Source organism: Pseudorca crassidens, chromosome 13, assembly GCF_039906515.1.
Source record: "Pseudorca crassidens isolate mPseCra1 chromosome 13, mPseCra1.hap1, whole genome shotgun sequence".
NCBI lineage: Eukaryota > Metazoa > Chordata > Mammalia > Artiodactyla > Delphinidae > Pseudorca > Pseudorca crassidens.
In genome coordinates this window covers 74,107,807-74,121,593 of record NC_090308.1, presented here as the reverse complement: position 1 = coordinate 74,121,593, position 13,787 = coordinate 74,107,807, and the positions used below count along the sequence as shown (strand labels likewise).

Here is a 13,787-nt window from a genome sequence, read left to right as displayed (position 1 = left end):
TCTCGTGGTTTCATGTACCATGTACATGCTGACAATTCCCAAATCTGTATTTCCAGCTCAGACTTCTTCTTTGAATTCCGGGCTTACGTATCCAATTTGACTGCTCAGCGTCTCTTCTTGGGTGTCTATAGATACTTAAAACTTAATATGTCCCAAGCCTAACTGCTGCTTCATAGTCTTTCCCATTTCAGTAAATGGCAGCTTCATTCTTCCAGTTGCTGGGCCAAGCAGCCTGGGGTCGTCACTGACTGCACTTTCTCTCGACATTCACCCAGCCAATCATCAGTCTTACTGGTTCTACCTCAAAGTCTGTCCACAATCTGACTGTTCCTCACCACCTCCACTATTATCCCTTCGGCCAAAGTAGCTTCATCTTTTCACCTGAACTGTTACAGTCGCCCTCTAACTAGTCTCGCTGACTCAGTCCTTGCTCTCCTGGCCTATTTTAGCATAAGAGTCGATTTTCCTCGATACCCTCACATCTTTGCTCTAGTGTCTTCTCAATCAGTGCTTCCTTGACCATGCTCTACAACCCCAACTCCTACCTTCCAGTTGCCAGCAAGCTCCGTTCCCCTCTCCTGCTTTATTTTTCTCTGTAGCTCATCTGCTAATATGCTCTGTAATTGACTTATTTGGTTTTGTTGTTTGTGTCCCCTTGCACTTGAATGTGAGTTCCATCAGCGTAGGGGTGTTTGTCTGATTTGCTCACCAATGTTTGCTCCGTTATCTAGAACAGTGGCTGGAAAAATAGCAAACACTGAAGTGTTTGTTGAATGAAAAGCCCTCCTCAGCTCTTTTGCTACTCTTAAGTTGTTAAGGATGATACATGAAACACAGCCTGTTTGGTTCATTTTAAGTTTTATTATAATTTTTTAAGCCAGCTGACAATAACTAGACTTGCTTAAGATGTCTTGTTAACTTACTATAAATAAGGTGTATACATTACCATGTTTAGCAGTTGTTCAATAATATTAATTTCTGTGTACATTTCCTTTGTTCTCTTCCTTGCCTTACATTTTAGGCATGGGAATAAAAGGATGATGGAATTGATTTTTACCAACATATTTATTTATTTAGTAGCATGTTTTCAGAAGATATACAATAATCTTAACAGTGTTTTAAACATTTTTTCCTTGGAGGATAATGGAAATGTAAGCTTACTTAAGTCAAGGGCCAAGTGATAAAGCTATGACTGACCCATATTTTCTTAGTGCGATTGAATTATTATTTAATTATTATGACGGCGTTGACAAAATCATCACGCCTCAGGGAAAAGAGGGTAACATGCTTTATGAAACTAACATCGTTTATGCTGTCTATGCTAGAGTTTAGACAGTGACCAACTTATACCCTATTAAGAGCATTTAGAAAATTCATGGGGCTAGTGGGAATGTTCAAAACACTAACCTTTCTAGTTCTTTCATTAACTTTCCATGAAACTGACAGATTCTAACTCTGACACTATAAGGCTGTTTACCTCACACAAAATGGCTTTCTGCTGTTTTAAAATTTTCTTCCTTGCTACTTTCTGCCGCTTCTTGCCCTATCACTGTTTTATGCCCCTCCTCCTCTAATTTGCTTTCTGTGCAAGTAAAACTAGTAATACTTTGTTAGAGTTTTGTATTTAAAATGCAGGTAACTCAGCTGTACCTGACAGACTCTGCTTAACAGTGCACTTGAAATGCATGAACCTCATCTACACTTTGGCTCTTTTCTCACTTCTTGCCAGCATCTGCTGGATAGTCATGGTTAATGGCTTTTAAATAAATGATGTTTTACTTCAGTGGGTGCAAGGAGATAAATGAATGTAATTTTTCTTGCTTACACTAGCATTTTGTATCTGAATTCTTGCATTTTAGAAGCCCCATCCCTGTTGCACGTTTGCTGAAAGTTAGACACATTAGCAGTGTTTTCGAAATGTACTATCTGCCTTATCAATATTGCTTAGAAGTTGACTGTCATTATAGCCAGAGCAATTTGACCTGGACCTCAATATGCTGACAGGAACATCTTGTTCCTGTCAACTTGATTTTGAAAATTGGACCTGATCTACTTTTTACAGCCGAGTATACTGATAGCTTACAATTAGTACCTATTTTAAAATATTCTCGACCACGTGAATGAAATTGTCAACTCCAGGCACAGTGGAATAAACACCATCTGTGCCATGAATTATCTTTATTACAGCCCTTAGTCTTCCTTAGCATTTTTTAATGTCTTTTTCTGGTTGCAACATCTAACAGAGTGTTATGAATGTATATGAAATTTAAATTACCTTTCTTATACGTAGATAGGGCAACTACCTATGCCCATTGTCATAGGTAGTTGAGAATGTACTGTTACTCTCCTAACATGCTTTTTTTCCTTCTATACTCAAAATAAACCCAGACATTTTAAATTATTCACATCAATAATCCTTAATCTAAGATTTTATCTATTAATGTAGAAATATTGTGGCAGTATGTAAATAGTGTATTCTAACCTTTTTCATTTGTTCTACTCTATAGGTATTTCAGGTGTTGAATGGAAAGAAACAGATACATGCTATAAAGTATGTGAACTTAGAAGAAGCAGATAGCCAAACAATTGATAGTTACCGGAATGAAATTGCTTATCTGAATAAACTACAACAACACAGTGATAAAATCATCCGACTTTATGATTAGTAAGAATTTTTTTTTTAACTTAAAAAGGAGACTTTTTTTTCTCTAATTCTTAAGATAAATACTTTGTAAATCTTAGTAGTATAACCTAACCATTTATTGTTTTGTTGTTTTTGTTTGTTTTTAATGGCAGTGAAATCACAGATCAGTACATCTACATGGTAATGGAATGTGGAAATATTGATCTTAATACTTGGCTTAAAAAGAAAAAATCCATCAATCCATGGGAACGCAAGAGTTACTGGAAAAATATGTTGGAGGCAGTTCACACGATTCATCAACATGGTATTTTAAAATCTCTTCGTATGTAAAATTAAAATATTCATTAGTAGTGCTATCTTAGAGAAATACACCTATAATTTTAAGGTATTGGTTATTGGCACCTTTAGGCTAGATAAACTAAATATTTGGAAGTTTAATAAAGATGAAGGGACAAAACCATTTCTTTAAAATGCTCTTAACAGGGACTTCCCTTGGGGCGCAGTGGTTGAGAATCGCCTGCCAATGCAGGGGACATGGGTTCCATCCCTGGTCCGGGAAGATCCCACATGCTATGGAACAACTGAGCCCGTGTGCCACAACTACTGAGTCCACACGCCGCAACTACTAAAACCCGTGCGCTCTAGGGCCCGTGCTCCGCAACAAGAGAAGCCACCGCAATGAGAAGCCCGCGCACCTCAACAAAGAGTAGCCCCCTCTCGCGGCAACTAGAGAAAGCCCGCGCGTAGCAACGAAGACCCAACACAGCCAAAAATAAATAAATTAATTAAAAAAAAAATGCTGTTAACGAGAGGATATAGCGCATGAACTCAAATCCCCACATCCATAGAGCATGCATAATACGAAATGTATCTTTGTCAGTATTAACATAGTCCATAATCCTGGGTCTCCAAATACTTGGATTATAGCAGATATGAGACTGGGGTTCAGGTATCCTAAAAATCTGAGATTTTTTTTCACTTATTCTCCTAGTTGTTTTGTATTGTGTACCTTGTATGGGAGTTGGTTTTACTTTTTTTTTTTTAACTGTTAGCCCTACATTCTGGGTTGGCTTTCACCTTACTTGGCCTTGGTTCTTTTTATGGCTTCTTTGCCTTTACCTTTTCCTTATTTTAAATAACTGATAATGTAGGTAATTGTAAATCGTCTCCTTGTGTCTCCCGTCCCATAAGTTAAAAGATAATTCACCAGTGATGAAGATCAGGCTGTAGGGAAGGATATGTCAGGAGCATTAGGGTCCTACCACCTGGCAGTGTAATTTACAGTGCTCTCTCGTGGGCAGTGAATCACAGTGGTTGTTAAGAGCATAAACTCTGAAGCCAGACTGCCTGGGTTCAACTCATGACACTGTTACTTAGGCTGTGTGACCTTGAACAGATTGCTTAAACTCTGCCTTAGTTTCCTCAGCTAAAAGTGGGGATAATAATAGTACTTAACCTCAGCATTGGTATGAGGGTTCAATGATTCAATACAAGCGACAAACTTCAAATAGTGCCTGGCACGTAGCAAGTGCTGTATGTTTGTAGTGTACATTAAAAGTGAATATTTAATTTGATTGACTAATTAAAGGAATCAACTCAGCAGATTGTGAAATTTTTTTGTACTTAGGATGTTTATCATGGTCTAACATTATAATGGATTTTTATTTTGAAGGTATTGTTCACAGTGATCTGAAACCTGCTAACTTTCTGATAGTTGATGGAATGCTAAAGCTAATTGATTTTGGAATTGCAAACCAAATGCAACCAGATACAACAAGTATTGTTAAAGACTCTCAGGTAATGAATGGCTGCTTACCACACAGTAGAGTTCAATTCCTTTTCACCTTTGAAGTATTATTTTGCTAATGAGGACTTTATTTTTCCCTACTTCATTTTTCAAAGGATTTGAAGCCTTTTTACAAGAACAGATATTATAACTATAAAAAACAAATTAATCACATGATTAAGACAATTTTAGTATAGAAAGTCAAGATCCGGTAGAAATATATCCAGCAATTTTGAATGATTTTCCTATAGCTGAGGTAGAGAAGCAGTAATATCTGCCTTGGAAATCATCTTGGTCATTATCTAAAATTCACCTGAAACTTTGTCTCAGTTTCCTGGTAGCCACCAAAGAGAGAATTGCAGTTTCATGTTTTTCATTGTCCATAAGGTAAAATTATTTCATTCTTCCAGAGAAGTAAAGCTTTCCCTATCACTTACATTTGAAAAAAAATTCTTAATTGGGCCTTCCTATTGGAAACACCATAATAAATATACTCAGCTGCATTTTTATAATAGGATATGCAATAGCAATCTTAATAAATGTGTCCCCCTAAAAACTGAGGTGATGACAACCAAAGAATGACTAAAAATAATCCTGCTTGGAGCCAAGACAGTGTGTTTCATGTATACAGATTGCTGACGTGGATCTTCCTTAATCCTAGCAGTAAAACTGGATTCTTTCAGGAGTAGATGGGCAGCATGCCCTTCAAACAATTCTATTTGACAATCACTTCTTTCTAGATCAAAAATATGGCTGAACATTTAGTTGTAAATCAGCTTGACGATATCGTCTATGGTAAGGCTCTAAAGTATAGGTATTCTGTGTTTGAAAGCAGAATCATTTTAGAATAAAATGAATGCAGTGTAAGGTTGGCATACTCCTGCTGTGGAAAATCTTACATAATGCAGACACCCATCTCATCTCTATTTGGACGTGGGCCCAGGGAGACAAAGCTAGATTTTTGGTTGTTGTTTGGTTTATTTAAAAATGTGTTCTGGGGCTTCCCTGGTGGCGCAGTGGTTGAGAGTCCGGCTGCCGATGCAGGGGACGCGGGTTCGTGCCCCGGTCCGGGAAGATCCCACATGCCGCGGAGCGGCTGGGCCCGTGAGCCATGGCCGCCGAGCCTGCGCGTCCGGAGCCTGTGCTCCGCAACAGGAGAGGCCACAACAGTGAGAGGCCCGCTTACGGCAAAAAAAAATAAATAAATAAAAATAAAAAAAATAAAAAAGTGTTCTGGGTCTATTCCAGCACAGAAATGAGCGATTGATCAATTCCTTCAAAGTTTATGGCCATTAATATAATTTTATCCTGGAAAGATTTATGGTTGCTGCCCACCATAAGAAATAGCTCAGCATTCTGTAAGGAGTCAATTATTTTTATTATGAATCTAATTTATTTTGCTGGAATTGTGAAGAAGTTTATGTCTTAATATTTTTCTCATTTATTAGAGTTTCTCAAATATATTAACTGAAACCTGTAACTCTCCAAGTTGCCAAAAATCTGGCATTCGTGTTTTAAAAAATCTAAAGCAGAATGAAGTATTTTCATTGATTTCTGTGTTTTCTGTGATTTGGCAAGTAGGTTGGTACAGTTAATTATATGCCACCAGAAGCAATCAAAGATATGTCTTCCTCAAGAGAAAATGGGAAATCCAAATCGAAGGTACCGTAAGGTTATTTACATACCATTTCTCTGGCACAAATAGGGAATGGGCTAGTCTCTGAATGAACTTAACAGATAACTGAAAAGTTATTTCTTTAAGTTCTAAAACTTTTTAGGCCATTACAGAGACCTTGCTTTATTAAGCAAACTGTCATGGGATTCAGTTTCACTTTTCTTTATTGATTTGAGATTGTTCTTTTAATATTGTGCTTTTAATATGGTGATGCCTCACAATGTGCTCCTGTAAGAAATGCACACAGGATGTTTTCTGAGTTTTAAAAATAAAGAAAAAAAAATAAGACTAAATTAGCTCTGATACGGGCACCTTAAATTAGATAACAGTGAACTGATAACCTTTGTTTCCTTTCTGATTCTTAAATTTTATTTACCGTTTCTTCATTTGTTAATTTTCTGTTTCCAAGAACAACTCTAGTAGGTAATATTCCCAGGTGCCTTCCCACTTTTCTTATTTCACCACCTCTGTGAGCTTTTGTGTTAGCCTCGTTGGTGCCCCTTGCTGGGTCCATTCCGCCTGCCATGGTGCCTCTGGCTCCCAAGCTAATCCTTCTTTCTCTATACCAGTGTCTTCAAATGGATGCAAGCACACACCACTGTGCAGTACCTGCGTTCAAGTCATAGATCTGCCTCTTTATCAACTGTCTTTGTGACTGAACTTGCCTAGTTTCTTCATCTGCAAGTTAGGCTTGCACACAGTACCTATTTTAAAAGTAATTGAGGATTAAATGAGAAAGAATACAGAGCACTTAGTACATTGTCCAGCTTGAAACAATTGCTTAATAAATGTGCTTTCATTTACTAAATTATATTTTCCTTCCTAGGAAATTGTGGCTTCTAAATATCTTTTCAAATAGCTGGCATAAAATTATGCCAAATAGTCTCTCTTATAAAAATTCTTTTTATACCTCTTTAGCTTCTCCTTTTCTTTTAATACTTAGATTTGTCTTTCTCTTTTTCTTGATTAGACTTGCCAGGGTTTTGTTAATTTTAAAGATCCAGGTCTTCATTTCATTTATTAATTCTATTTTCATTTGTCTTCTAATTAGTTTCTGCTTTTATCTTTGTTATTTATATTCCCTTTAGGTTTCTCCCCCCAGCTTCTGCATTTAAATAATTGCTAATTTAATTTTAGTATTCTTCCTTATAATTAAAACATTAAAACTGAATTTTACTTTGAGTTTTACTTTAGCTGCTACTTCTAGGTTTTATGGTAGTGTTTCTTATTTTCATTAATTTCCAAAATTTCTAATTTCAGTTTTAAAATTGTTTCATTCTTTGTTACTTTAAAATAAAATTTACTTTGAACTGCATGTAGTGTTCAGATTCTTTTCAGTTATCAACTCAGTACTTAAATAGGTCGTATTGGTCAATCTCAACTAGTGATTCTGAATAGAAGATAAATTTTTATCCCAACATGGGAGGTAATCCTTGTTATGGAAGAGCTCAAAGCCCCTCCCAGTCTCCCTCTGTTCTTGAATTGCTTTCCGGTGAATAGGCTTGGCCATCTGGGGCTCCTGTTCTGAGGTCTGTTGGGCCCATTCATTACTCCTTTCTCCTCTCTGCTTCAAATGCCTCTACCACGCATGACCTGTGGCTGTGGGTAGTTTGTCTCCATTCATGTTCCGCTTTTATTGTAAATATTTTCCATATGTTTATGGTTTTGCTACCAGGCTGCTCTGTCTGTCTTATCTGGGGCTTTGGAGAGTTTGAAAACCACACGGCCACAGCCATTTTTCCAGTTTTAATTCATGATTTAGTATTTAGAAATGGACTTATATTTCCAAGTGGTTAAATTGGAGGAAGAGCAGGTTATTTTTTTATTAATTTTCAGTTTTCTTTGTGTTCAGATAACGGGATCTATTCTATCATGTTCTGAAAGGCATGTTTAAATCTGCCCTCCTTCAAAGAATTTAATACAATTTTTGCTTTATATAGTTCTATTAAATGTGGTTTCAGTGCATAGAAGTTCATAACTGTCATCTCTTCTTGGTTGATTGTACCTTTTATCACTGTAAAATGGCTTTCTCTCTTCTGTTAGAAGCATTTTGCCATGTTCTCTTTTTCTAATATTAATATTGCTGTCTCTGCTTTCATTTCCTTTTTTTTTTTCTTTCTTGCATTTGGTTATAGATGTCCATTTCTTTTTTCCTTGTACCTTTCTGTGTCATTTGGTTTAGATTAATCCTTTGTGTAGAGCATGTGGTTACATTTTGTTTTAATGCATATTGAGTATCTTTTAAAAGAGGAATTTAGCCATTCTCATTTATTATGCTCACTTCTGTGTTTGGTCTTAATCATGTTCTTTTAAAAGTCAAAAGCATAATTATGTTATAATATCACATTATTTCTAATGAGATTATTTAATACAAAGAACATTTAATAATAAGTAATATTTATTGAGTACTTACTATACCAGAAACTATTCTCTATGCTTACCCATATCTCATGGTTACATCATTTAAGGCCCATGACAACGTACTTTTGTTATTTCTGTTTTAGAGATGAGGAAACAGAGACATGTAGAATTACTAGCTAGTGATAAGACCAGGATTCAAGCCCAGCCCAGCCCAGTCTGGCTCTATAGTTTGTGTTCTTAAGTTTAGGATAGCTCAACTTAAATAACCTTTTTAAAATCCATACATACTTATGAATTTATATAAAAACTTATTTTAATTCAGTAATTTTGGGGAAAACATGTAAATTTAAAATGTGCACTTAGGGTTTTTAGTTTTGTGTTTTCACAGGCTGACAAGAATGTCATATTTTGTTTCAGTTGAAATATTTTGATTATGAGTTTGTTGAAAGATTTAAACTGAAGTTCATTTCTTTTGATAAAATAACCAAGTGTAATCAAAACGAGAAGAGGATGTTTTGTCATGAACATAGTCTAATAGTTGGACATTTATTGAGATTTAGTTATGATTTTAAATATTAGGGTGTGTGTGTGTGTGTATAATATTTTAATTTTATGTTAAAATAACAGTAACTTCTTTTTTTTTTTTTAACTTAGATAAGCCCCAAAAGTGATGTTTGGTCCTTAGGTTGCATTTTGTACTATATGACTTACGGGAAAACACCGTTTCAGCATATCATTAATCAGATTTCTAAATTACATGCCATAATTGACCCTAATCATGAAATTGAATTTCCTGATATTCCAGAGAAAGATCTTCAAGATGTGTTAAAGGTAACATTAATAGTATATACATATAGAAGAGCTATATTTCATGTAGTACTTAATTGTTTACTTAAAGAAATAGCTGAGGGAGTTCTCTGGCTGTCCAGTGGTTAGGACTCAGCACTTTCACTGCCATGGCCCGGATTCAATCCCTGGTCAGGGAACTAAGATCCCACAAGCCGCATGGCACACCCAGAAAAGAAAAAAGAAAGAAAAAGAAATAGTTGAAATGATTGGAATTATGTAACTGGCTTAGATATAACTGAGAGGTCTATCGAGAGGAATTGCTTACTGAGTTAGTTTTTAAAGATGTGTTAAGTTCACTTTGAAGGTTTTTAAAACTTATGAATACTTGGAGATTTTGCAAAAATGACGTGTAAAATAATTTTGTCATTTCTAAGTAGGTTCTCTAGAAAGCAACTTCTGTAATATGATGCAGTCTGGGAAAATACTGTATCAATATTGCATAAGAAAACTTGCTTCGTTTTTTTTAAAAATTTATCTTTATTTTTATAGTGTTGCTTAATAAGGGACCCTAAACAGAGGATCTCCATTCCTGAGCTCCTGGCACATCCATATGTTCAGATTCAAACTCATCCAGGTACTTCTTTAAAAATAAGTTTATTACCAGATTGCTAATATAAACAGCCTTCTGGCTGCTCTCCTTCTGCCTGCCTCCTTCCTTAAGGATATTCCTTAATGCTAAATACTAAAATAAATGAGATCACCTTTCTCTACCTGCTGGCATTCATTTTTACCTATCCTAGGTAAGGGGCTATGATCAGTGATAAGTTACAAGAATGCCAGTTATTGTGCATTTAAACAGAATACATATTTATATATGAACTTATATTTTTCTTATTTGATACCAGTGTGCTATTGATTATATATATTATTTTACAGGGAACCAGATGGCTAAGGGAACCACTGAAGAAATGAAATATGTTCTGGGCCAACTTGTTGGCCTGAATTCTCCTAACTCCATTTTGAAAACTGCTAAAGTATGTCTATTCTTTGTCTACACTAATTTTAATCGTTTTGTGTAATTTAGTGAGTTAGACACTTAAACAGGTAATGCAAAGGAAAGTTGGCCCAATCATCAGATCAGCTATGAAGTGTGTTTCTGTATTGAGATACTTAACATGTACTTCTTGACAAATATAGATTTATTTGATTTATATTCTTACTGTGCAGACAGCACAATTGAAAATGGATTGTCATATAGGGTGCATTGAAAAGACTGCTGTTGGGTCTCAACTGGAATAAATTCAATAAGGAATCTTAAATCAACACCATTTTTAACACAGCTTTTGAATTCATTTTTTTCTAGCCAACTTTATTTTTAAACCATCGTAGAGAAATCACAGTACTTGTCACATGTAATGACTTCTGTGAGGCTGTATATAGCAGTCAGTACATTTCTCAAAGCAAATGTCTCAAATCTTTTAGTCTCCCAATGCCTCTTTATATCTATACCATAATTTTTTGGATCTCACTGACATCAAACACCTAGTCATTTCCAGAACACTAGGTATGCTTATTGACTTTAGTTACTAGTTATATATATCAGTTATAACATTATTGTAAAATTATGGGAGCTTAAACTAAAATCACTGTTAGCTCTATGGATAGGGATAACACCAATCTAAGATGTTAAGAACTTGGATACAGTTTTGGAGGAATTTACTATATATTCACCATTATATTTGTATCCATATGATATAAGATAAATTTTTTCTTAAATTTTCTCAAGTTCTGATAGCTAAATCAATGGCTTTAGGAATTGAAATTGGACAAAATTTGTTTTGTAATTTTTCTCTATGTTTCATATCTCTATGTTTTAAATTTCTACCAGTGTATTGTTTAAAGTCTTTTATAAATAAAATTGAGGTGGGTTACCTTTATCACTAAGGTTATGTGTTCCTTGATGGCAAAGATACCTTTCATCTTCATAAATTAGATGTTGGCTTAGCCTTAAGTCCTTTACTAAATATGTAGATTTTAATATAGCTAATTATACTTATTTGTATAGCAGTTGTATTTTTTTTAAATGTCTTCCATTCTTTAGTTTAAATATCAGCTGAAAGTATATTTCCTGATGAGCGTATTTTACAGTATAGGAATTTATCTAAGACTGGCTTTATTTAAGAAAAAGTAAGGTATCTTGTAATAACCTATAATGAAAAAGCATATGAAAAACGATATATAGAGAGAGGGATAGATAGATACAGATATAGATACAATCTGAATCACTTAGCTGTACACCAGACACTAACACAATATTATAAATCAGCTGTACTTCAATTTTTAAAAAAAGTTTTGCTATGCAATATTGTACATCAACTATACTTCAATAAAAATAAACAATTTAAAAAGAGGTTTGTTGAAACAGAAAAGAAAAAGAAAAAGTAAGGGAGATTAAGAAGGCCTTGAGGATGCATATATATGCTTATAAATAACTATGTTACATTTTTCTTACAGAAAGATTGATCTGCATTGCATGATCGCTGATTCTTAGGCCAAGCTAGCTGTTTAAAAATTTTTCATTATCTCCAATAGTGTATAAAATAATTTCCTAATTATAAGAACAAGGGAGAAATTTGTTACATATTAGAAGATGTGGAGTTAAACCATTGTTAATCTGATATGGTAATACATTGAATTTTAAAAGTTATAAATCAGATGTGTGTTTTTAATTTCAGACTTTATATGAGCACTATAGTGGTGGTGAGAGCCATGATTCCTGTTCATCATCCAAGACTTTGGGAAAAAAATGGGGAAAAAAATGATTTGCACCTACTCATAAACTGTCAGGTATCACCTGTAAAATATATTGGACTGTTATACTCTTGATTCTGTGTGGAAATCTACTCCTGAAGACAACTTCACTCTGAAATGTCATTGGCAGAAAAATTCAGTGGATTATCCTCAAAAGAAAACTGTAAAAAACCACTAATGACACTGTATGTACTAAATTGTAGAACTGTTTTCTCTTTTGTGCTTCCCTGTAAATCTAATCTATTTGATATCATTTTCACACTTGGAATAGTGGGTGAAAAGTGGAAATATTTTCTGAAGAACTATGTAAATAGGCTTTGTATAGTATAAAATGACACTAAAATGTCAAAGTTGTAGAACTGTTTTCTTCAAGCAAATATATCGTTGGTGAGGCAACAGAATTCTTAATAAAAATGGATTAAGGGGAAACATGAGAGTAGACCTTAGTAAATTAACTTTGGGGGAAAAAAATTCCAGCGTGTTCAAATTCTAAAATAGATTTCCAGTTGTTTTATGGCACTGATAATACTCCAGCATTTTAGGGCTTCACTTGGCTTTCTTAATTCTCCGTTTCATTCTTCATAGTATCTATTGTTTTGGGTGTTCAGAGTATCATGCTGGATTCTAAGATGTAGTCTGTATAGGGCATGACCTCAATTGTACGACTTGCTTGGTAATGAGTAATTACAAATGTGGTCCCAGAATTTCTGAGTCTGAATCGAACAGATTACTTAAGGATATTACCATGTAGTATTCTTTTCCCCAAATTTTTCTTTAGCTTTTAAAACAGTTTTAGAGTCTCAGCAAAATTGAGGGGAAGGTGCAGAGATTTCCCATTTAACCCCTGCCCCACACATGCACAGCCTCCCCCATTACCAACATCCCCACCAGAGTGGTACTTTTGTTACATTTAAGGAACCTACGTTGACGCCCTGTAATAATCACCCGAAGTCTATAGTATACATATACCTAGTTCACTCTTGGTGGTGCATGTTCTAGGGATTCGGACAAATGTATAATAGCATGCATCTATCATTATACTATTGTAAAAATATTTTCAGTGCCTGAAAAATTCACTGTGCTCCACCTATTCATCCCTCCCCTACCCCCAACCCCTGGGAACCACTGATCTTTTTACTGTTTCCATAGTTTTGCCCTTTCTAGAATGTCATATAGCTGGAATTATACAGTACATAGCCTTTCAGATTAGCTTCTTTCACTTAGCAATGTGCACTTAGTAACATGCACCTCCATGTCTTTTCATGGCTTGAGAGCTCATTTCTTTTTAGTGCCTAGTAGTATTCCATTGTCTGGATGGACCACAGTTTATCCATTCACCTCCTGAAGGACGTCTTGGTTGCTTCCAGTTTTTGGCAATTATGAATAAAGCTGCTGTAAACATCTGTGTGCAGGGCTTTGTGTGGTGTTCAGCTTCAGAGGAGTTGACTACCAAGGAGCATGACTGATGGATTATATGGTAAGAGTATGTCTAGTTCTGTAACAAAGTGCCAAACGGTCTTGCACAGTGGCTGTGCCGTTGTGCATTGTCTCCCGCAGTAAGTGAGCGTTCCTGTTGCTCCACATCCTCGCCAGCATTTGGTGTTGTCAGTGTTCCAGATCTGGGTCACTCTAGTAGATGTGTTGTGGTATCTCATTGTTTTTTTTTTTTTGTTTTTTTTTTGCAGTACGTGGGCCTCTCACTGTTGTGGCCTCCTCCGTTG

The 13,787-nt window shown here is 35.3% G+C and overlaps 1 protein-coding gene across 5 annotated transcripts in view; it reads left to right on the top strand.

The window, feature by feature from the left end:
• TTK (TTK protein kinase) overlaps positions 1–12,495 on the top strand; it is a 42,077-nt gene extending 29,582 nt beyond the window's left edge. For all 5 annotated transcript variants that reach the window (XM_067702718.1, XM_067702717.1, XM_067702716.1 and 2 more), the window contains exons 15-22: positions 2,508–2,665; positions 2,797–2,948; positions 4,317–4,441; positions 6,012–6,092; positions 9,121–9,297; positions 9,805–9,889; positions 10,192–10,289; positions 11,991–12,495. In XM_067702718.1, coding sequence (XP_067558819.1) covers positions 2,508–2,665; positions 2,797–2,948; positions 4,317–4,441; positions 6,012–6,092; positions 9,121–9,297; positions 9,805–9,889; positions 10,192–10,289; positions 11,991–12,077 — 963 coding nt within the window. In that variant the 3' untranslated portion in view covers positions 12,078–12,495. The remainder of the gene's footprint in view (positions 1–2,507; positions 2,666–2,796; positions 2,949–4,316; positions 4,442–6,011; positions 6,093–9,120; positions 9,298–9,804; positions 9,890–10,191; positions 10,290–11,990) is intronic.
• The last annotated feature ends 1,292 nt before the right edge of the window (positions 12,496–13,787 follow it).